We start from the raw sequence: 24046 nt of genomic DNA, 5'->3' as shown, positions 1-24046 counted from the left end.
GGGTTTTACTTGCGCTTATAATGAAACCTGCCTTCATGGGAACTTAGTGGAAGCACTTGGGTGATACTCTGATTTTCCCTGTCAGGAAAATGCGTACACTATACATGGGTGAAGGCCTAGGCCTTCTGATCTCTTTCTCTGGTGGGCTTTTTCAGTTTGAGAATAAGCTGGGGCTACTTCTGTTCATACAGGTTAGAAATGCTCGCGGAAGCCTCTGATGAAATTGTGGATGAAGAGGAAGATGGCATTAAGCTGGCAGTAGAAGGCAGCTGTACTGATGACATGGGGTTACTCACTGATGCAGCAGAAACAAGTGAAGACAAGGACAGGGAGAACAGTGATGAGGCCCACGAAAGCCAGCAAGCTGCTGTAATACTAACACTGGCGAGTATCTTAAAATACACATTCCTACAGTATCTTATTATGTCTGAAGATCTGTTTCTGAGCAGTTAATGTAAAAGTCTTCTGCATCTGAGCATTTACAATTTGACGTGGCCTTTGCTGTAGCACTTGCCAGTTACATACTTTTAATGAAATTGGCATGGTCACTTCTGAACTATGAAGAGCACGTTTAACAGACATGCTAGGCAGAACTTCTAAGTCAAAGACAATTAACTAAAAATGTGTATCTCCACTTTTTGTTGCATAGGGAGAATATTCAAAATACCGGTGCAGTTCAGTAGCTACAACTTGTGCATATTTAAGATATTTCTGCACATCTGTTTCATAGTTTCCTTTTTTTTCCTCATTCATCTGATAAAGGGGGGAAAGACAGCACAAGGGTCAAGATCTTTAAACCAGAGGACTTCCTTATTTCTTCCCTTTGTCTTAGGGTATGAAATACAAAAACTGGCTTAGCAGAGATGAGGAGGAAAGATTAATGAACAGAAAATTCCAAATTGTGTATTAAACTGTGTACTATTGAACTACCCACACACTGCGTATAGCAAAGTCTAATTCCATGTTCTTGTTAACTGTTTGCTTTAAATGATATTCCACCTTTCTGAAAGCACTTTTAGTATATTTTCAGTAAACATATCCCTGATGTGGTAGCACATACTCCAGAAATAAAATTTTTAGAACACCTTTCTGCATCTTAATGAAAAAATTGTTGCATGTATTAAACTCACAGGTTCTGTAAAATAGTAAAGATAGAAAAGCAAAGAACGACATCTCGTTCCGTCAAGTTTGTGAGAATACAAAAGTTCAATACCGCAGTGGACTTGCTGGAAACTGTAATTAACTTCCAGTTAATATGGCAAGAAGCCAAATGAGCTAAGGCTGTGGTATAAAAGGACTGACAGCCTGCTGGGGAGCAAGCACATAGAGATCAAAGCCTGAGTTCGGCAAGGGGAGGTGTCAAGGACAACGTCTGAAGGTTAGGCAGGCACCCAAGTATTTCGCTAAGACGAGGCTGGGCGGACCTGGACAGTGAGCGAAAGACGTAGCAGAGCTCATTGCAAAGCCACCCACAGGATGGGTCTTGGCGTGCCAGATCCTGTCAGGGTTGCAGCTGTGCTATTCAGGTCATCGTGTTTATCACCTGCACATTGAAAACCGTGAACCTTGTTAAATTACTCGAGTTGAAGAAAATGCCCCAGTGCACATCCGTGACACCAGATGTGCCAGCTGCTGCAGCCCGGCTGTCAGGAGGATTGCTGCATGTAAGCAAGTGCAGGCTGCGCCACCTGCGGGGACATTGGCCCCTGAGGGCACGTGTGGGGCAGCAGGCTGTTGGGAGGGCCAGCAGCTAGCCATGTCTTTTCCCTGGGTTCACGAGGCTGGTGCAGCTCCGCAGGTTGCCATGAGGCAGCCCCGCTGCTGAGGCTCGGGGGTGTACAGCAGCACGTCTGGAAGGACCTGGGCAGCGTCCCTTTGCGAGCTGCTTCCTGCAGCGTGCCCAGGCACCATCTCCGGCACGGCAGAGCCTTGCTGTTCCGCAGAGGCAGAGGGCAATAGGTATAAACGCGCAAGACGGTAACGTCTGCACGTGGCAAAGCAGACTGCTTGTTGTGCTGTGGCTGCATCAGACCCTCTGCAGGGCAGGAAAGGCCTTTCTGCAAAAGCTTTGGTTTTGCTGGGTACAAAGAGTACCTTCAAACACTCTCCACACACCATTAAGCGTTCTGGGAATTTTGTGTTTCTTTGCCTGATGTAGCTTCTCTGTGTGTGCAAGATGCTTTTTTCTGCTGGTCTTTTTCCATCTGCTGCGTGGTAACAAGAACGCTTCTAAAATCCAAAGGCACGAAAACTACATGGTGGCATGTACTGGATATAGTAGTTCTGATAAACTGAGTTCCTTTTGTTAGGTTGATAAGGAGACTAACACTGAGGAAGCGCTTAACGAGAACACAACAGTCCGACCCAAGGACAGAGCCAGCTGGAGCTCCAGACAGCGTCCCTTTGTCAGAAACAGCATGATAGTGCGCTCACAAACCTTCTCTCCAGGCGAGCGGAACCAATACATCTGTAGGGTAAGAGGAAAAACACTCGGAATGAAGAGCTATTAACTGAAGAGTCATTTAACTTCTTGGGAATGATGCATTAATGACAATGAGTCATGTACCAATTTTCCCTGCGAGAGGCACAGTCTGTGCTTTCTCTAGATTCTGTCTTTCCCTAGCTGACCTGATGCATAGCAGAACTGACTTTCAGCAGAGTTGCATACTCTTGCAAAACTCCTTTACCAGGGCAAAAATACACCCTATTGGAGAGAAGTAACGCAGATGTCTGTGTTGAGGCTGTCTGCAAAAGCTGCGTTTCCCTGCACGTCAGCAACTACAGCTCTCGCACAGCAAAATGATTTGTTGAAACATAGAATAGAGTTCACTGTAAACTGCCATTGCATTTTAATAATGTAACCATTTGAGGGTAGCAGTGTGGAAACAGCTCAGTCATCAATTTTGAATCTCACTTTGTATCTCAACTGGTTTTAAACTTGGGCAGCCCAAAAATCTGCTGTAATTATATCTTTGAAAGATGTGTGAGCGCTGCCTAGGGGCTGAGTTTTAAACGTGGCTTTGGCAACAAAGATCTATGGTAGCATGAAAGAAAAAAAGATTTAAATTGTCAGCCCTGTTGCTGCTAAACTAACTGTGAAAATCATGTGTTTAAAGATTTAAGCATAGATTGCCAGCTCTATAGATTTTAATTACAGACACCCTAGAAAAGGCAGTTTGTTTTGATCTTTAGCTTCTACAGGTTACTCAGGCAAGTATGACTTTTTTTAAAAAAATACTCATGTTTTAATTCTTCTGCAGTTCAGTTAGAGGCGGTTGGCTTAATCATTTGGGAACATTGAAGTTGATCACTTCTCTGTGATTATGACTGGCCTAAAAAAAACCCCAAAACCTAGTTGGTAGCTACATACTTAAAATAACTATTCCGTATAGCCTCCAGAGTGAAACACAGCAGATCATTTTGTAACAATCTTTACATAATTTGGATATATTATTGGCTGAATTCAGAACTTAGCCTTCGTCTTAATTCCTGTACACTGGAAATCAGTTGTATTGGCAAAACAATACAGCCTTAGCTTACTGCCCATGGAGGTGTTTGACAGGAAGTAGCGCTAGTTGCTTTGATAGTATAAGCTCCTGAGGTTTTTCGGCTTTTGGGAAAAGTATTGGGCTTTTGTAGCTTTGAACATCTGGCCAGCAGCCAGAATCTAAAAAAACATACCTTGGGTAATTCTAATTCTGTATGGTATTGCCTGGAAGCGAAGTACCCTAGGAGAAAACCACGTTTGCACAGATGAATCTTCTGCAGAAATGTTTCAGAAATACTTGTAGTCCACAGCTGGGGCTCAAGAGTGAGCACTGGAGCTGCATCTGAGTCCATGGAGAGGGCTGAACAGCTCGGGTCTCCCCAGTCCTAGTCCCCAGCTGGCACCACAAGCATGTCCAGACTTGCTTGCTTTGTGGTGCTGTGCCAGAGGAAAGCACCCGCTGGATATGCTCTGGCTAACTGTCAGCTGCTCTTCTTGGAAGAGACGGCCTAGCTTCAAGGAAGCACCTACCTTCATCCGACATTACAGCAAACACAAGGATTTTTGAGGCCTAAAGGACAGACCCAGACTCTGTTGGTGCCTTGGAAAATCTCCCATGAAAAGAGCTTAACAAACATCAGTGGTGATAACCCCTGTGCGTACCCAGCGGCGGTGAGCTCCCAGTCGTGGCTCCGTGGTGAAAAGACAGATTTGTCTCTCAAGAGGTGTATTCATATTGTAAGAGGTTGCATTTCTCACCCCCCACAGCCAGTCAGTCCTGTGTAAGCGTGCTTTAGGGCTCTAGCTTTGGTTATTGAAATGTTAGTAGAATGATTCTTTTTGTCTGTCCTTCTCTGAAGAGGTGAAAGAAATATCCTGCAGATAGATGCTTCTGTTTTCTCTAAAGGTTACCACCACGCATGGTGATGCATCTGACTGTCTGTCTGCACTGATGTGTGCGGAACTAATGCTGTAATTGAGAAGAAACTACTGCTGGGCTGTGGTGCATGTTTTGAGAGTCAGGAAGTGCTTCTTGAAGGAAGCTGTAGGCACACCTGTACTTGTTTCAAATAATGATAATAATACAGAAATACTGTTTGTGGGGCAGGTGCACATCTACAGTGACTTACCTTCCCTGTAATAAATTTGTTAAAAGCCTGCCCCAGGTAAATGAAATCCATGGTTTATAATCTGCAGCGAGACATTGATTTGGCAGTACTTAATAACGACAGGTACCTTCCTTGCATTCCTAAAGAGTGTGCTTACTATTCATTCAGTAACATCAATGGTTGTCTTGGTTTAGGAATAGAATTTTAGAGTAGATGCTTATTCTAGTTGAAAAAATTTTTACTTTATACTAAGAACGACCTACATGTGTACCAACACTGAGGTTTTCTGACTGGTTATAGCAGTACAGCTATATGTTTGTATGTGAAGGTGCTGTATATATCTGTTTGTTATCTGCGTTTTGACAGCTGAATCGAAGTGACAGTGACAGCTCAACACTAGCCAGAAAGTCTCTCTTTGTGAGAAATGCCACGGAACGGCGCAGCCTCAGAGTGAAACGGGTATGTGCTATGTTACCTGGACATGGTTTAAAATGAAGTATGGGGAGAGAAGGAATAGCAAACAACTTAAAACAACGTGCCTCAAGTATTTCAGCAAAAGTGATGCAAGTACCACACATAGTCCTGTGGTTTCAGGTTGAAATCTCCACGCAGTGGTCTCAGTCCTACATCTTCCCCCACCAACAAAGCTTATGTTGTTCTAGTTGTAGCTGAAGCCTGCAGCAAGACGCCGGTGCTCGGCATCGTGGCATTTACTGTTGAACTTTAACCCAGATCCCTTCAACAGTAACAAGCTAAAGAAGTCGACTATTACAGAGTGACCCAAGGTGGCTTATGCTGCACAAAGCTCAACACTAGCAATATATATCTTGAGCAAATTTTGGTGGAAATTTCAAGGATTCAGATGTCTTTTTAAAGGGGATTTACTTTTCTCCAAGAGGGTTTGAAGGACAAAAGAGTGAGATTGTATTTCTCTTGCATGAAGTTCATTCTTACGTAGGTTGAGAGTTATATTTTAATCTCGATTGCAACTAAAAAAAACCACTTCTGTGGAAGGGTTGTTACCAGGTAGCAGGATTGCATTTGGCATAAGAAAGAAATACTGAACAGTCTGGGATGGCTTCTCCTGCCCAACTTATTCGTGCGAAAAGTCAATGTGAAAGGGCAATAATTAATGCGAAATACACTGAAGAAATGCATGTTTACAGAGTTCATAACATTATGTGTTTGCTTAGGCCTTGAAAAAGCAAATGTTTATAAAAATAAGTAATGTAGTTGAAATCTATGGGGAAGCCTGTGTAGTGTTGGTCTCCTGGCATTGTGTCATCCCGGGGCTCAGAATGGGATTTTTGTTTTTAACCTGTGAATACATCATTGTGCACCTGGTTGGAGAAACTTTTGCATTTATTTTTAGCGACTGAAGAAAAATTCTAGAATAGATGAATTTTTGGTCTTGGCTCTCATCATAGCAGCTTTCTGCTAAAGAAAAACAAAACATATTTGAGCTTTTCTGACCATATTATGTCAAACCCTACACTGGCCTCTCTCGATACTCACTTTTATTATTCTGTCTCCCAAATGATCCAGCCTGTTTGCCAACCAATCATGCAAAGAGCTACGCAAGAGTGCCCCATACGCACTTCCCTTGACTTGGAGCTGGACCTCCAGGCATCGCGCACCAGACAGAACCGTCTGAATGATGAGCTTCGGGCCTTGCGGGATCTTAAACAGAAGCTTGAGGACATGAAAGGCAGAGGAGAGACAGACCTTCCCCTGTGTGTGCTAGAGGATGAACGATTCCAGAAACTCTTGAAACAAGCTGAAAAACAGGTATGAGCAGCGTATGCAGATACTGTGTGAGTGAATATGCGTATGCCGCTACCTCTTCTATAAATTCGTTAAAGAATTGGGTCTGTCATGTTAAAGATCTTTGCAGAAGCTCACATTTGACTAATTACACCTCTGAATTACATAGTGTAAGCAATATTTTTATTTATTAGTCAATGCTACAGCATTTAAACATAGAATTTGAGGTAGTATTTTTCTAGTGCCCTCTAAATACTTCAGAGTAGAAACCGTTATTTAGAGGAATAGTTGTGGTTGGTGTAGTTAAATAGCATTTACTTAAAAGCTAATTTAAAATTCTCACATCCCAGCCGTACTTCTAGACACGCATACGCTTTTTGTCCTTCAGCATCGGTTGATTTGCAGTCTGCCCAGAACTTGTAGCCAAAAGATACTTGTAACAGACAGAGAGAGGCTATGACCATTACTCACAGTGGTGGGGGCATGTGGGAAAGGCAGTACTTCCACTGTGGCCTGTTTCCTTATGCAGGACGTACTTATTCTAGTTTTGGCAAAGGAAAGCCAAATCCAGTTCTGTATGTGATGGTCTCTAAAACAATACAAGTATATGTGCACTGCCTCTAAACTGCCGTAAGGTAACAGGATGCCCTCGTGTGGATGAAAGGTAAGAAACAGGATATAAAAGAGAGGCAACTGAGACAAGTTGGAACGTGGAAAATTGCAACAAGATACGTTAAAAAGTTGGACGTTTTTATTATGTTTTGGGGAGGTTGTTTTTTTAAATTGTGAGGGTGTTCATACACTGGAATAAGGGCCTAGAGAGGTTGTTAAGGGGAGGGAAAACAACAAATAAACAAACAAACCCCAGCCTCCACAGCTGCAGATATTTGGAACTGAACTGGACAGGACCCTGAGTACCTAGCTCTAGCTTCAACTGCTCTAAGCAGGAGTTGGAGTAGATGCCCTGTGGAGGCCCCTTCCCATCTACGTCAGCGAATGTACATCAGTTTTCAGTGCGGGGAGGTTACTAGTGACATCCAGGAGGGGTTTGTACTCTTCAGCTATTTGTGGTTGGTAGAGATTTGATGTGGTACAAGCTGGAGCACAGGAGGTTCCACATCGACAGAAGGAAAAACTTTTTCACTGTGAGGGTGACAGAGCCCTGGCACAGGCTGCCCAGAGAGGCTGTGGAGTCTCCTTCTCTGGAGACATTCAAAACCTACCTGGACACGTTCCTGTGTGACCTGCTCTAGGTGGTCCTGCTCTGGCAGGGAGTTGGAGTAGATGACCTTTTGAGGTCCCTTCCAACCCCTAACGTTCTGTGATTCTGTGTTTTGATGACACCAAGTTATTCAGAGTGGTAAGAAATGGAAAGCAGTTTTAACAAGGTGCAGAGGACCTTCTAATATGTAAGCAATAGTTGTTGTTTAGCTTTTAAAAGCTAAATGTTGGTCAATAGTCTTGTGTGGGAGAGGGAAGGGATGATCCTAATATTTACATATACAAAGCTGAGCTCTGCACTAAACATTAGAAATGAGATACTTGGATAGAAGAAACAAAAACATCACAGTGACCAGCGGATGTCTAAAAGCAAGACAGGAATTACTAAGAAAAGAAGTTGGAACAAAACAAATCATGGTTTTATATGATGTAAATACATGTTATGCCTGTAACTTAAACATTGTTCACCTCTGGTTCCCCTTCTCCAACTGGATCAAAACTCCAGAGGGTTGACAAGGATGGTCAAAGGAGCTTCCGTGTAGGAGTGGTTAAATAGCTACAACTGAAGTCTATAAAATCATGAGCGAGGCAGAGGAGAGCGATTAATCATTGTCTTTCGTTACATAGGAAGTAGGGGATTGAAGAGGTGGCGGGTTAATGCAAGCAAATATAGCACAACATTTAGAAACTGTAAAAATGTTTTCCACAGAACATTGAGTGCTGCAAGTTTGCCTAAGTTCAAAAAGCATTTTGATAAATTCATGGAAGAAAAATCCATCAGGGGTCATTAACCATAATGATGTCACCTACTTCGAGAAGTCCTTGACCAACTGACAGCTTAGGAAACAAAGCTTTTCCCCAATGTGTTCTTCCAGCTCTGTGTTTATGCCCTGTTCTGTCCTCTGTCTTCCTGTCTCTCGTTCCTTGGCACCTGCTGTTGGCTATAGCTAGTGGAGTTCTAAAATGGCTATAAAACACTAGCAGAGTTTAAGCTGAGCATTGACAAGTGTTCAAAAACCCTTGGGCAAAATGGGATAAGACAGCGCAGTGTCTAAACATCGCACAGCATAACTGTGGTTTTTTACTGTGTGAATTTGTTGTATGCATTTGGTCTTTCTAAATTTTAACCCATAAAAATAGTAGCTTACATAAAAGAAGCATAGCTAAATTTGTTTAGTAGTTCATAGTTTATATCTAATGCTGGATGTAGGATAGAAATTCTTAATAATTTATTTCATTTAAAACTACTCCCACTTGACTAGAGTATGCCTCTGCAACGTTTAATGTTATAAATCCTTTGGATTTGTGCTTTCTTGTTTCAGCTGTCTCTGTCAAGGCAGCAGATAGGTTTGTCATATCTTACATCTCTGGTGTCAGTGATCAACGCCATGACACACACTGCGATGAGGAATAGGGTAATAAAATATGTTCCTAAAATATATGCAGGCTGCAGCTCAGCATTTAAGTTCTCCTTTCCAAGCTAAAAATCAGAACAGTGATCACAGCCACCCCACCTCTTTGAAGAGCGCTTACAAAGTTTCTAGAGATATTTCTACCCTTAAAATCATTGCAGCCCTCCCCTGTGGAGCGAAACAACCCTGAGAATGCTGTACTCTGCTGTCAGTGTTTCCTCTTGGGTTAGCAAAACACAGGGGCCTAGAGAACATTGTCATAGATTATTTTTTAGATCCTGCGGGCATTATAATAGCGCAGACTAATACAGCAGCTGGAAGTGCCAGAGAAATTGAGAGAGTCTCAAGTGAAAAATGAAACCGCAGATGTGGGGGATGTTGAAAAATCAGTGGCTGCTCGCTGGCACGCAGTTCCTCTGCTTGAAGCCAAACACACAGACTCCATCCCTTCCCTCCCCTTCCTACCACACCTTCCTAAGTACAGCAAGTACGTAAAGCCCACTAATACCTGCGGATCAGAAAACAGTAGGTAATTCTGTGCACCAGAAGCATTTTCTCTTGTTTAGATTGCGTTTTTGTGAGAAATCATGCAGTTTCAATGTTTGAGTCTTAAATCATACAAGTTTTCAGACACCTAGTGTCCTCTGAAGTACTTCCTCTTTGTGTATGTCCAAAAAAGACTCCCGTAAATATCTGTAAAGATCTTATTTATTTCTTTTCATTGCATCTTTTATGTAAAGGTAATATGTAATTATGTCATTAATACCACAACTATGTCCTTGTTCCGGTGTTTTGGTGTTTAGCACAGTTAACAGTTTTTCTTTAGATTCATTTTCTTCTATACAAAAACCTCTGAAGAACAAGACAGGAATTGGTGTTCCAGCTCTAATTTTGATGGTGTTCCTTCTCTGTTACCTCAGGCTTAAGCGAAGCGCAGATACAGAGATTCCTATCTGGCACTTATTTTGGGCAGGTAGCTGCCAGATTTTTGGCACTTACTGAATGTATGGCAAATGTATTAGTGTGCTTTTCTGTTTTTTAGATAGATGGAGGATTCATTGTCTTTATGAATCGCTCAAGAGACATGATGTGAATATAAACCTGGTCACGTGCTTACCTCCTTGCATGCATACGCTTAGAGACATTGGGCTGAAATCAAAGTTCCTCTGAGAGCATCCTGAAAAAATAAAAGGATTAAAAAATGAGAAAGCAGTACATGGTAATAGAGAGTATGAAAACAAAGTCATCTGTGCTGTCAGCCTGAAATGCAGTAGTCACAAGAATCTCGTGTATAGTTAGGGAAAAGATAAAATTAGAAAAATATGAAATACTGCATGTTTAGTGCTTCAATGATAAATATTAACTAGGGGAGCTGATAAAACATATGGCCAGTGATATGTAAAATTAATTAAGACGCTACCAGTTGTACATTGCAAAGTGATGTTCACTACCTAATAGAGAAAACAATAGTTACAGGTTAATTTCATTTTAAAGTCATAGCTATGTTGGAGCTGGGGACTGAAGAAGTTAACAGCAGTACAGGCTGACTGGATTTTGAGTGACTTTTTCAAAGGGTCGTGCTCTTTCGTGTAAAACACTTTCATATGAAACACTGGAGTGAGTTTCAATGGACAGAGGGTACCGCTTTCCTGCTGTGAACAGATTTTTATAAATACCCAGTATGAAACTGATAGTATGGACTAACTTTTTTAAACTCGTTGGTTTTGTTGTTTGGGAGTTTACTGGGTGGAATTCAGAGCTAGAGACATGAACTCCTAAGTTACAAACCAGCTTTGAAGATTGCTGTTTCTGGCTTGGGTGTGTTTTAATGTGCTTGTTTTACTTTGAGGTAACAGACCAGCATTTTCAAGTCTGAGTGCTTGAAGTTAAGCATTGAAAATTAACCTCTAAAGAACTTTAAAAAATCGTTTCAGAACATGAACTGCTTCCATTAAATTTTGGTGGCTGGCAAAATTCAAGTGTGACAGTCCCTGCAGTCTAGAAATGAAGCTAAGTGCACACACAAGGTGGCATTGCCCATGTCATGCACCCCACCCACGACTGGGGTGATAATGCAATGTGTTATGGGACTCATCTGCATCTGAACCGAGACCATTTGTCTAAGAAATCCAGGTGACTGCCCACCTAAAAAGAGCTGCTGTTCAAATTACTGGGCATTCAGAAACCCTTGGTAAAGTTTGTTAAAAAACAAAACAGAGCTGTTAATAGCAGTCTGTCACTGAAACGGTGGGTGTTACTGCTGCAGTCGTCCTGTTGATGCAGCAGCACAGAAATACTGTGACTTACTGGTGGGCATGTAGCTGCATAACAGCATTCATGTCAAGAAAATTCCTTGATCCCTTCTTGCCACTGGTGTACTGTTCACTTGCCTTAGCTGTTACCAAAACAGGTGTCGTCATGAATAAAAGCACAGAAGTTCATGAATATTAACTTTGCTAACAACGTCAACAAAACTGGAAACTGCATTTTGAGAGCACACCTTCTCTTTTTTTTTTTTTAATTTGTCTGTCATTTTAGAGTAGGTACAGGTGACTTTCCTGAGAGCTTTCATTAGGGAATAGAAGTGTTTTACATCGGAAGAGAATCACTGTCTTCCAGATCTAAAAAGATACTTGGCTAGATAACATTGGTTCGTACAAATTTAGGTATTGTCTAACTATAGCCCTAAGAACTACCGAAGTTTGTAACACCTAGTAGCCAGCTGTGATGGCAGGGGATTTGCTTTATTTTTATTTTTTTTTTTAGGAAAAGCTCTGTTATCTTATTTCATGCCCATGGCTTAGGCTTGTGATGTCAGTCTTCTGTCGTGTTGACCCTTTGTATAGAGATTTTCATAGAATCATTTACATTGGAGAAGACCTTTAAGATCATCAAGTCCAACCGTACACATGACACTGCCAGCTGTTTGGCTGGGCATTTCAAAGAATTTGTCATTTCTTTGAAATGAGTAGTAGTTCATTATTAGCAAAATATAGTTATTTTTCCCATTGACAGGCTGAACAGTCAAAAGAAGAACAGAAACAAGGTTTAAGCGCTGAGAAATTGATGAGGAAAGCTTCTAAGGATGTATGCCGGTTACGGGAGCAGAGCCAGAAAGTGCCACTGCAGGTGCAGTCATTCAGGTACGGCCTGCTCTGCTTTTCATGCTCTTCTTAATGTACTGGAGTAACATGAATTATTTCTAAATATAGTCAGATACGCCCTGTAATGTTAGTCAAAAATCCACATGCCTTTGACTTGCAAGAAACTGTGACATAGCTCAAAGCTGGAGTTTCAAAGGACCAGGCCTCAGCAACTTGCTCGTGTGGCGGAGGCGGCAGTACGTCAGCTGAGCCCTGGTGGGGGGGAAGCCGAGTGAAAAGTTTCAGACCTCTGGGTGGTGTCTGCTGTGGGCAGGCACGTGTGTGCCCATCGCCATGGCTCACCTCACCCGCAGGAGGCTGGCAGTGGGCTGGCAGTGGTGGGATTTTTTCCAGTGGTGGGAGGTGCCCGAAGCAAACCGCCCCTCAAGGAGAAGCAGCACAGTACACATCTCATCGGGAAACTGATTAACCGCTACTCGTGCCTTGCTCGAGACTTGTCATTCAGGAAAGATCTTGAATCCCTCCCCCTTTTTGTTCTCCTCCTCCTTTTGGTTGCGGGAACGGCAACTGATTACGTGAAGCAATTAATCAAGTGTTCTTGCTTACCATAAGCCAGAATGACCACTTGCTATCTCAAACCTGAATTCTAACTGGTCTAAATTCCCAAAAAGCTGGGCAGTTAAGTGGCAGGCCAGCAGCCCAAAGGCCACACTTCTATGTAAAATAACTATAAAAGTGTTGCTTGAAAAATAAAATGCTTACTCTTCCATATAGAAACAGTGCTGCAAGCTAACTTAATCCGTTTTGTCACTAACACACTTTTCTAAAGTTTGATTTCTGGATTCCTGTATAGGAAATTTAAGGCAGCTGCTAATAAGCATGAGGATTTTTTTTCCTTTTTTAACCCAGTCAATTGTTTGAGCAGTTTGAGAAATCCATAAGCAAATAGGGGCCTGTGAGGCACATACTGCAAGCAGCAGCTCTAAGTGATACAGAATCAAAGCGGGAGAGAAAGGCAAGGGGTTCCTCGGCAAAGAAGCGCTACAGCTGAGCTGTTTATGTCCAGTACGAAATTTAGAGCATCTTAGAACAGTTTTCACTTTCTGTGCAAGTCTTGAGAAAGAGTTTTAGTCCGTGCTGGTCATTTCACAGGCATCACAAACAGACCGCTGCCCAAATTTACAGGAACATGTAATAGTGCTCAAGGCACCATTCACCTGCACGAAGGGTATCGTAAGGTTCCATTCCCCTTCTGGTCGCCACAGAACTAGCCGAGGAATCCAGTTACGTAGTTGATTTTGCTCTGAGCTACTGTTTTTGATGGGAGCTGAAGCTTCACCAGTGGCAAACGTGGTTCAGTCTACTGGACAAATATGTACTTTCTAAGGCCAAATTGTACCCGCCCTGCTGGTTGGACTTGTTACAGCGCTGTGGCCTCACCGACTAATCACACAGAGGCATTTTTGAAGCTCTCAAGAAGAATGACTCTTCTGAGCTTTGATTTTTAAGCCCCCAATACTTATCATTTACTTTCCAGGCTGCTGGCAGACAAGCTTGTGTAAACTTGCTATGCTTCAGTAATCTCTCAGTTCATAGGAGACAGAAATGGTAACAGCCCAGGGAAAGCAACTAGAGAATGGGCTGACAACTCTGCTTCTCTGAGTCTTGCCCAGACCAAATTGTTTTATTCCCTCCCCCCACCGCCCCTTTTCCCAAGTCAAGATAAATGTTTTATTTTGCCTTTTCATCCCTTGCCTGAAATATTGTCGTGGGAAATTCAGTGACTAGATCAATATTTGTCTCATTGCAGTTATTAATGAAATATTGATTTTCCCTTCTTTTTCAAAATTGGAGCTGCTTTTTACATAAATCTGCCTAAGAAGGGAATTATGTCAGAATGCCACAATGTGGTAAATAAATTCCTTGTGTATTTTCCTCACAGTATGTTTTCCAATTTCCAAACCTGTATTTTAAAGAACTGTGCTGTAACATTAGCAGATGACATTGGGGTCATGCCGTAAATAGTAAAATAATAACTTGTTTCCTTTTCTAATTTCAGGAAGAAGATAGCATACTTCACAAGAGCAAAGATCAGTATACCAGCCCTTCCAGCTGATGATGTATAATTATGCATTTTCATTGAAGTGGTTTTCCACTTGTTCATCTCTTTTCAGATGAACTTTGTGGTTCTAGTGACCTGCTTTTAAAGATCTTCTATTTTACATTCACTATTGATATGTTTATTTGTAAAATATAGTGAATTGAATTGTTTATGCTTAAGAAACGGCAAAAAAAAACAACAACCAGAAAACCAAAGTAGATTAATTTTGGTATACTGATGCTGATTTTGTACAGTTTGTATGTATTGAGTGTGTGTTTTTATTTTGTAAAGGTGGAACAAAGGCAGTACTAAGCATGTATTCTGTTGAACTGCACTGTGTTGAGAAATATTACGTTCAACAGAAGATTGTTTATCTTTTCACTATTTTCATGTGAGCAGACTGTGAAGATGGCTGTTTTGCCACGCAATATTTTTGTACAAGAGTGTGACTTTTATAGTTTAAAGTTAACCACAAGCGTAAGCTCCTTTCCGAAACATCGAGGCTGCCTCACAACAGCTGCTAATTAGATTCATCACCCACATTGGAATGTTGTTTCTGAAAACAAATTTCTTCTGGTTTTGTTTTTTAATATTTCGTAGGAAGAGACAGAGTTCAGAGTTCTGTGAATGTACAGTACTACTTTAACCTGCACTAAAAGGTTTCTTGCATCTGCAGGAGAGTGAGAAAGGCAAGGCAGACAAGTAACCCTAAAAACTTACCATGAGACTACCAAAAGGGGCAGCTGCTTTCTGAACTGGAATCAAATTCATAATGCCAACATTGAAATCGGAATAGTTATATCCACTGTACACTTAAAAGTGAGAGTTTCTCTATGTTAATCTTTTGTCCTAGAGGCTGTCTTATTGCCAACTAGGAATATGTAAAAGCGTTTGTTAATTTTACAAATATGAAGACATTTCATTAAAGTATTTGTACCAGGAGAAAAGTCCACCACATACTAACTCAGCTGTCAGAAGCCTCGTCGGTAAGGTAAACCCTTTCTGAAAAAGACAAGCTCCCGACTAGAGGTCTTCACCGATTTCGGTACAATAAATAACATTTTTAAAAACACACAGCTGACCCCGTATGCAGTTGGGGGTGCGCAGGTTTAACGAACAGGTGTGACCGGTGCATTTCAAATCAGCCTTACCGTGAAGCAGCCTGCGAGGCAGAAGCATCACCTCGGATGCAGTGGGTGCAGGTGCTGAAGCGGCCCTGTCTGGGTAAAGCAGTTGGGATGTCACCTTCTGCGGGTGCTGTGTAAGTAGGTGGACATTGCAGATAACAGAATGATCTTGGTTTCTACTTAATACCTTGCACTCGGACATGTTTAATTCACTGGCTAAAGTTTTCTTCCCCAAGCAACAAGCCCCATGCGCATGGACTTCTTCCTTCAAAAAGGCTGTAATTACTTGGTGAGAAAACGGAAGCAAATACAACCACGATACGGTAGCAGCTGTCCTGAATTCAAAGTGACAATTCAGTGATGAGAGGTCCGTCAGACACCCAAGGTTTTTCTTATGCACAAATACATCAGTTCGCTTAAATGTATAGCCAAACATGCTCTTTCGGGCAAGATGACTGATGGACCGTCCTTTATGAATGCCCCATTTGTTTTTGGTTTCTTGGGTTTGAGATAACATTCATGTTTCAAAGGTCAACTTTTAAAAAAAATGAATCTGGAATTATTTAATGTAGAGGTGAAATGAAGGTTGACAGTTTCAGCTTCTCAATTTGATTATGTAAGTTGTTTGTAGAATGATGTTTAGAGGTGTACTTTATGATTTTTCTTTTATTTATTTACAGTCTTATTTATGTTCTGCTTAATATAGTTCAGTTCTGACCATAAAAATATTTGACATTAAGCATGCTATTGTGAAAAATATTTAGAGCTGTCTAAATTCTTGCCAGATTAGCTGTTTCTCCTCACGTGTTGAATAATTTTCAAAAAAAGTATTATCATCTGATTTGTAAAATTTAAGTATTGCTGGCTTTAGCTTGCAAAACTCATTGAAAAATGAGAGACTTAAACATATTCATGCTCCTCATTTTCCACAACTGTAGAGTTGAACATACTTATAGGCAGCTTTTAACAGTTCTGGGGTTTTTTTACTAATTCAGATTGTGCACACTTGAAACACACAATAGAATAAGCTAAAATAATACATACAAATAACTCCCCATCCATTTAAAATTATAAATATTACACAAAGTGGAATTTACTCTGTACAGCAGGGTATAATGAATGTAATTAGTTCTATTTCCAGGTACCCATGTTACTGCAGTTGTATGTATCAAAGTCTAAATATTACTGGTACAAGAATATTTAGCCAAATGAGCAAAGCTTAGCAAAAATTGTAATAGAACACAAATCAGATAACTTTAAGATTATTTTTTTTTACTATTGCTATGTTTATACTGTATTAAATATCAAATGCTCAGGACTGAACTAAATATTTAATCAGGTTATATTCTGAATGTGTTTCTGTTCTAATTTTTTCTGTAAGAGTATGCAAGTACATCACATAGATTAACTTGTCTCTGCACTTTCCATATGTTTCAGTGATCGGAAAATACATTTTTTAACAAAGCTCTTTTCCAGACCAGTGTTTTATTTAATTTGTTTATTGCTGTTCTGTGTCTTTGTGTTCTTTGCAGAAACAGATGGTTGCTACAGCTTTGTCAATGTAAAATCAGTGCAGCTTATAGCAAGTTCACATTGATCACTGACAAGTCTTAGGATAAGTTATATGGAAACTGATTCATATCCTTAAGTTAGTTCTTTAAGTAAAAACTGCAGTAGCAATGAACACGGCCAGTTTGCTACTGGACGATGTGTCATTATTATTCAGAAATAGTGGCTTTCCTCAGAAAGAGAGATTATGCAGGGATACAGTCAGTCCTTCTCTCTTTCACACGCGGACGATGGAGAATCTCGTATTACATGGCGTTATGTCCGAGAACATTCAGGTTACTGTAAATGATACAGGTCCAGGAAACGTCATTCAAGGCTCTACTGTGTTAGGCTTTTGTAATGCCTGTTCAACTGGCGCTACAAACTGTTTAGGACAAACTAATACTATTTTTGTAAAAAAGACATTGTTTAAAGCAGCCCTGGTAGGAGTTCTGCCGATTAAAATATGGACAATTCTCCATGCATGCCTAGAGATCAAAAATTTTTTACTCACTTATCCAAAAAAAACAAACCACCACAACCAACTACAAAAACAAAATCTGCAATTGATTAGATTTTGGAGAAATACAGCAGTGACTGACTTAGATCGCCACAGCTCACCAGTTAATGTAATTAAAATTGAAGTTAAGTAGTGATTAAAGGAACTACTTAGTAAGAAACAATCCCTCCCCCCAGTCTTGTAAAGAGTAACCTGTCTCTTCAGCAGACCTTTCTTACTGTAGTGCAAGAGTAAGAAATCAGAAAACCTGATATATACCCTATTTAAAGTCTTCTATTTCCAGTTTTTGGATGTTGATGGGCGTCTTGCATATCTGCCATTGCATACTGCTCTGGTAGCTGATGGTCAGATGATAGGCAGAGTGTGGAGAGGAGTGAGATGCCCCTAGAAATAGAGAAAATCCACCACTGAACAGTGCATCCCCCATTTCCCATCTGGGCGCAATTTCTGGGGTATCTTCATCTCAAAATTCCTAGACTATAGTATGGGCAACCCAAGAAACAGGGACTAAGGCCAGAACCCCAGACATCCACAGGAATATTCCTCCAAGTAGTAACAGATGTTTCTTCAGCTTCTGCTCTGTATTCTCCATCTTTAGGCAGTCCAAACCGAGACTAGAGATCACAAGGCTTGGAAGTCCTAGTCCATTTGATGTAGATACTAAAATCCTGCAAATCTTGAATTCTAGAGGCAACGCTAGGAAAGAATCAAAGTCTTTACACAGTGTCCTTCCTATGTCTTGGACTATACAGGTTTGCCAGAGTCCCGTGGTCCAAAACTCCAGTACATTTAAGTCTAAGCTGAGATTTTTCCAGTCTGGTAAGTAGTTACAGGTACAGGTTAAAATCCGTCCTAGTACAGCCAACAGCAATCCAGCTAACTGTAGCATCTGCCTGTGGACCAAGTTCAGTTTTAGCAGTCACAGAAGTGCTAAACTGCTCGCTTTTGCAGGCGCTGTTCTGCTCAATTCTTTGTCATACTGATCATAAGCAAAAATGAAAACAATGCCTGATAAAGCATGAAATACTTCTGCTCCTGCTTTGTATAGCCTGGTGCCATGTGCAGTGTTTGGGGGGTAAGGAGGTAGTGTGGTAAACCTGTAGCTGAAGGGTATGGCCGCAGCTGGGCTCACCTTTCATTAGTTTTGAGTTTGTTTTTTTTAAGAAAAGCATGTATTTTGCTTTCTATCAGTCTGCTAAGGCGTTACAGCGGTTCCGCTAGTTCTGGCATCTTGGGGTTTGTTTTTAAATTGCATTTTACTACCACATTTCCACTGACAGCAAATGAAGCTGTCTGCTTTGTGGCCAGTTAAACATAATTTGTTTAAAGCCAAAGGTTACACCTTCAGAACAACGCACCGCTGTAAGTGAATGGAACTTAAGGAGCCTTTGACAGGATGCATAATGCCTCAATCAGGTGAAGATAGTTTAAGTATTTTTTCAAGCAGCATTTCTCAGCCTGGTTTTGGTGCATAAAGTATGCAGGTGCCAGAAACTCTCAGAGTAACTTGCATGGGCAGCTTAATGTGCTAGACTGGGAAAACCCAGCTTCCTGGGTATGAAGCACCCACCCTGTAATGCCCCATGCACAAAAAGACAACTACAAAACTTGCTAGAATTTCAGAAACCTACAGTTTTCTTAACAATATCCAAGTACACAGAAAGACGATTTGCTGCAATGCATGTATTTAAACTGTTCAGGATGTGAAAACTCAAGTTTGTACGTCACTGCATTAGGCAAGTGGAAAACTGCAACAGGGAGTCAAGCTTTGAGGCTCATTTAATTGGTTGTTATGAAAACGCAATTTGGTTAAAAGCCAAGCTGTAAGGGAACATGCATATTCATTTTCATGATTTTACAGTGCAGTTAAGAAAGCAAAAGCACCTTTTCTGCGCAGTCCATGAAGACTTCAGCATTCTGCTGTGAAACAAAGTTTTAAACAGTTCTGCAGGTGAGAAAACACACCACGTTCCAATACCAGTTATGGAGAAAACAGACATAAGTTTAGAAACTCCGCTAGGTAACAAAGAGTCCTTTGAATTACTACTGGAACAAGCTTCTGGCTTGCACTAGGGTTTGAAAAAGACAGGGCAGTCTTTCTGTACTGTTTAAAACCTTCCATTTTAAGGCCTAGTTTCAGTTTCCAAGTGTTGACACTGTTCTTGCTGTTCTGCTACTGCATAATGGACTGAAGATGGATGGACTTCAGTTGAACAAATTGCGCAATTAAGTAGGGATCCTCCTAATATAAGACAAAATCCAGCAAGCCAGCCAACAAATAATGCTTCCCCAAAATCCCACCTGGGAACAATATCTGGTATATTCTCATCCCAAAATTCCTGGACAGTGGAATGGGCAACCCAAGAAACTGGGACAATAGCTGTAATCCCCGATATCCAGAAGAGCATTCCTCCAAACAGCAACAGCCATTTCTTTTGTTCTTCTTGTCCTTCACCAATTTTCAAACAGTCCAACCCAAATCCTGAGAGCAAGAGGCCCAAAAGCCCCAATCCATTGGAAAAAAACATCAAAATCCTAGAAATCCTGAGCTCTGGAGGTAACGCTAGGAAAGAATCGAAGTCCTTGCACTGCATTCCCCCTTCTTCCTGGACAACACAAGCTTGCCAGAGTCCCATGGTCCAGATCTCCAGTTCATTCAGTTCCAGGTTAAGATTTTTCCACTGGGGTAAATAGGTGGTGAGACAGGATAGGACCCATCCCAACAGGGAGAACAGGATGCCACTTAATTGCATCATTGGTCGATAGACCAAGGCCATTATAAGAGCAGAGTCCTAAAAGCTTGAGGAGGAAGGTCTCCCCTGCAGTTCTGTAACAACTGCTACCTTGAGTGATGGTCGAAGCTATGATGATTTCAGTTCTCTGCTGCCCCAAATATAAGCCCTTGCTATTAACCCTTTGTAGGCTCTGAAACACTTTTTTGTTCTTCATGAATATAAAGTTTCACATAAAGGACGAAGGACTTCACTAAACCTTGAGTTAGGCTTTCCGATAAGGATTTGATCTGTTACCTTCCAATTTGCTTGGTAAAATTATATCCCAATGCCTGATGATTACAAGCCTGAGGATGAACAAAGAGGGCTCTGTGACCCCTCACCCTAAAACACAACAGAAATCTTTGTGCTTCAATACGGATTAATTAGATTTTAAGTGGTGATAAAAAGTCAGCTCTGTGTGCAACAGGACTTCATTGTAATAGCTAAATTTGAGATTTCAGGGATGTAAATCAAGGCCTTGTAAAGAAAGGTAGACTGTTTGCCTATAATCTTTATTCTTAGACTTCCTCAACATACATAATGGCTTATCTTCCACTGCCCTGTTTTATGTCCCCAACTCTGTAAAAGACGCTTTGTAAAAGATCCTTACGTTTCACATTTTCTACATTCATTTCTTTTAAAATGGGCTTTGTTTTGACTGACTCTTGAGCGGAAAAGGAGACGGGTATGGGGAAAGTACCGTAGAAAATGAAATTCTAGACATCCCTCCACCATAATGAACCCAGGCAGATCATCAGCCAGCATAAACTTTACCTGCCCCAGGACTTCAGCAACACCATGGTAGCAGCTTACACCGGCTCAGTGTCCCCTTTCCAAGGGCCCATGTCCCAGATGGCACAGAGTGTATACACATAGTGTCTAACAACATTTGGCACTCAATGCTCCCAGGGCCAGGAATGCCTAGTACCTTTCTGATCAAAGCCAGATACCATTATGCCATTACCCCATTAGGAAACCCTGGTTTTTACCTGCTCTCATGTCAGCTACGCTTGTGCTTGTCTACAGGGTCAGCAAGGAGAACGTTTGTCTGCGATTCCCCTCCACAGGTGTAACAGCACAGCCTGACAGGGAGGGAGCTGAGCAACGTGAACACACGCACACATAGATGACCCAGGGATGCTTTCCAGTCTTCCGTGACTTCATTTCCTAGATGTGATAACGTACTCATCTGCATATTTTAATTCTCAGTTGCTCAAAATGCATTATCAGGTGAATGGGAAAACACTACACTGCTTCTGAAGGTTTCCAAAATCCTGAAGGCTATTAGTAAGAAATTTCACTGCAAGAAAACCTCTTCTTCCTCATTCCTGTATTAAGTCTTAATTTTGTGTTTCTCCTCTCACAAGCTGCGAAGAGCCAACGCAAGGAAAGACGATCCATGTCCCTTTTGTGTGTGGGACCAACCCAGTCCAACAGCTTACACCTGGACAAGAAATTACCATGCACAAGAGCAGGAATTATCAAGGATATTACTGACAACATTGGGAACAAATTGATGCAAGCAAGGCTCTAACTTTGGGCATCCACTAGGCAAAAGAAGAGGAAAAAAGACCAATTCAAACTCCAGATTGTATTTTCAGATTTGACAATGTCATTTCTGTCCCTTTTCTCTGTTCAGAGCAAGAATGCTAGTTCTGGAAATCACCATGGCATTCAATGAGACGCTCCATAATGCCATTTTGAATAATTTTTCAGATGAACAACTACACTGCAGGAGTGCTTCTGCTCATTCAGGGGCTACATGTTTGTTTGACTTTAAAACCATGGTTACTGCGAGACTATTACTGAAAGCCTGTTGCACATCTCTTGTCTGTGAATATTTAACATTTTCTGCTCTGCTCTCAATTCCCACAGTCAATACAGTGTGAGAGCACAAGATCAGGCATGTGAAGTCCACTCGTTTTGCTGATGTTGACCACAGCTAGAGCAGTACACCAGCCTTTAAATTTTTGCAATCAGAAGCAGACTGCTGCATCAGTAAGATCTGCCAGTCAAGTTCTGCAACTTACTATTAGCCATGCACTAACTTAAAGCAAGCAAAGCTTCCATACAAAAGTATCCTTGTTCTTCCAGTGGGGGGAAAAAAAACCAAACAGGTAAGACTTGCCGTGTTGCCAGGATAGTAACAAGGTCTGAATGCCTTTACTTGAAACTTACTCATCTCATGAAAAATCTCAGCAAACCCATAAACAAAAAAAAGATCTTCCAGCTGAACTGAGATATGTAAAATCTTGGCTCAGTAACTGCCTTAGACCTATCTCCCTTGTCCTTCTTTCACGCTTTTCCTCCCCAACATAATTTCTTTCTCTCACATCTAAAAATATCTCATTCCCAGAATAATTTTATTTTGGTAGACTTGTGCCCACACAGAAGGTAACATGTCAGAGTTACTTCAAAGCCTAAGGGATAGAATTGGGCTCTGATCAGTTTCTGCCCTATTGCTCAGGGTAATTTGAAACATAAACCCAGGGTGCGCTGTTACATCGCAGTGACAAAAAACATCTGCTGACATCTGCCTGAAACAACAGCCAGTGGGGCAGGGAAGCTGCCTGCCAGGGACCTCCCCAGACAGTGCCATGGGGCCCACACACAAGCGAGCTGCTCCAGGACAGCTCTGCCCCTTCTTCCCCTGCTCACCTTGCCAGCCGCTGCAGCAAGGACCATGCTTGTCTAAGGCAAGCTCGTCAAGAAGAAAAGGAAGAGTGGGTACAGCTATCGCTGATCAGTGTGCTTTCAGGTAAGGAAGGTGAAGATGAATTTACAGTGGGTTTTGGCTGGGCTTAGAGCATTTTTTTTTCCCCCACTATACAATTAAAGCCTAATGTATCTAACATTCAGGGATACCATCCTACAGAGGCTCAAGCAGCTAAAATAATCTCAGCATATGAGGAGCTGAGCTGCAGAGAACAGAGACTTCTGGTCACTTTGCCAGTGCCTGTCTCATGCAGGAGCCAGCAGAGACTCTCTGGAGCACCAGCCCTGCACGTGCCCTAGGCACATGGATTGGTGGATCTTACACTTGCTGCTGTTGCCATTTGAGTGTTTCAGCAGCCAGTTCTGTGAGACGTTGAGCTTTCGTACTTCTCATTACAGACCATGCCCATGAAGAATACAACACAGGTCATGATCATGTTCCTACAGTTTCAGTAATGCTGTTTAGAGCATTGGAGATCACATCATTCATTCTAACGCCAAGCATCATTTTGCAAACTGATTTTGACTAGACTGAAGCAGAATGGGGGTAGTTATACAGGTAAGTGCATTAAATTTTTACTCCCCACAAAACCATTTCAGGCCAAACACAAGGATTCTGAATCTTATTGCAAGTAATATGTATTTTCTTTAAAAGCTTTAGCACTACATTAACTCTTCTGGGAGCCTCCATGGCCAGAGATAGATACACTAATACTGTAACCCCTGCAAAGCGTTTTAGGGAATTGTTGTCTTTACGCAGCTCTACAGCCCATCCAAATGTTTTATGCTGAGTAAGCAGAAAGAACGATCAGGTGCAGCACTTTGGGAGCTGATTAGGCAATTTAATCCCACAAAAGCAGTCAGTATATTATAAGAGACTGACTCTTTCCTATACTTTCAGTTCCTTCGTAAGGCATAAGCATGTACACGTGGGCTTGTCTATTCTCCTCCAGTGGTCCAACAGTGTGCTCATCTGTGAAGTACAATTGTCTTCAGTAACATTCCCCAGACCCTACCATAATTTTTGCTGATCTGAAGATAGTCACGGCGTTCTCTAAATATTTTTTGTTGCTTATTTAAATATGTAGTATTTTCATGAATCATTCACAGGTCTCTCTTATCTTAGATTCCCATCTTATAGATACATATGCAAAAGATGGAAGT

At 41.4% G+C, this 24046-nt stretch overlaps 3 protein-coding genes across 5 annotated transcripts in view; 1 reads left to right on the top strand and 2 right to left on the bottom strand.

The window, feature by feature from the left end:
* WWC2 (WW and C2 domain containing 2) overlaps positions 1 to 14223 on the top strand; it is a 102772-nt gene extending 88549 nt beyond the window's left edge. For 2 of the 3 annotated variants that reach the window (XM_086464033.1, XM_086464035.1), the window contains 6 exons: positions 192 to 384; positions 2310 to 2474; positions 4963 to 5055; positions 6142 to 6384; positions 12009 to 12136; positions 14157 to 14223. In XM_086464033.1, the coding sequence (XP_086320159.1) occupies positions 192 to 384; positions 2310 to 2474; positions 4963 to 5055; positions 6142 to 6384; positions 12009 to 12136; positions 14157 to 14223 (889 nt within the window). Of the gene's footprint in view, positions 1 to 191; positions 385 to 2309; positions 2475 to 4962; positions 5056 to 6131; positions 6385 to 12008; positions 12137 to 14156 lie in introns of all 3 variants that reach the window. The other variant, XM_086464034.1, reaches the window with a different exon arrangement.
* Positions 14224 to 17652: 3429 nt separating this feature from the next.
* LOC104345560 (claudin-22-like) lies at positions 17653 to 18306 on the bottom strand (the record flags this gene model as incomplete). The annotated part of the gene is given in 1 exon segment (XM_086464803.1): positions 17653 to 18306. A coding segment is annotated over 1 exon segment (654 nt), but the record flags the coding sequence as incomplete, so codon positions are not given.
* Positions 18307 to 19516: 1210 nt separating this feature from the next.
* Positions 19517 to 20170, bottom strand: LOC104345558 (claudin-24). Its single transcript, XM_009950042.1, has one exon. It carries the CDS (start codon positions 20168 to 20170, stop codon positions 19517 to 19519), a length of 654 nt encoding a protein of 217 aa, XP_009948344.1.
* Between the last annotated feature and the right edge of the window lie 3876 nt (positions 20171 to 24046).

This window comes from Leptosomus discolor, chromosome 4, assembly GCF_034619465.1.
Source record: "Leptosomus discolor isolate bLepDis1 chromosome 4, bLepDis1.hap2, whole genome shotgun sequence".
NCBI lineage: Eukaryota > Metazoa > Chordata > Aves > Leptosomiformes > Leptosomidae > Leptosomus > Leptosomus discolor.
The sequence above is the reverse complement of the archived record's forward strand: the minus strand, read 5'-3'. Positions and strand labels throughout refer to the sequence as shown.

Excerpts from the sequence above, each read along its gene's own strand:
- LOC104345558 (XM_009950042.1), bottom strand. The coding sequence starts at position 20,170 with ATGGCCTTGGTCTATCGACCAATGATGCAATTAAGTGGCATCCTGTTC.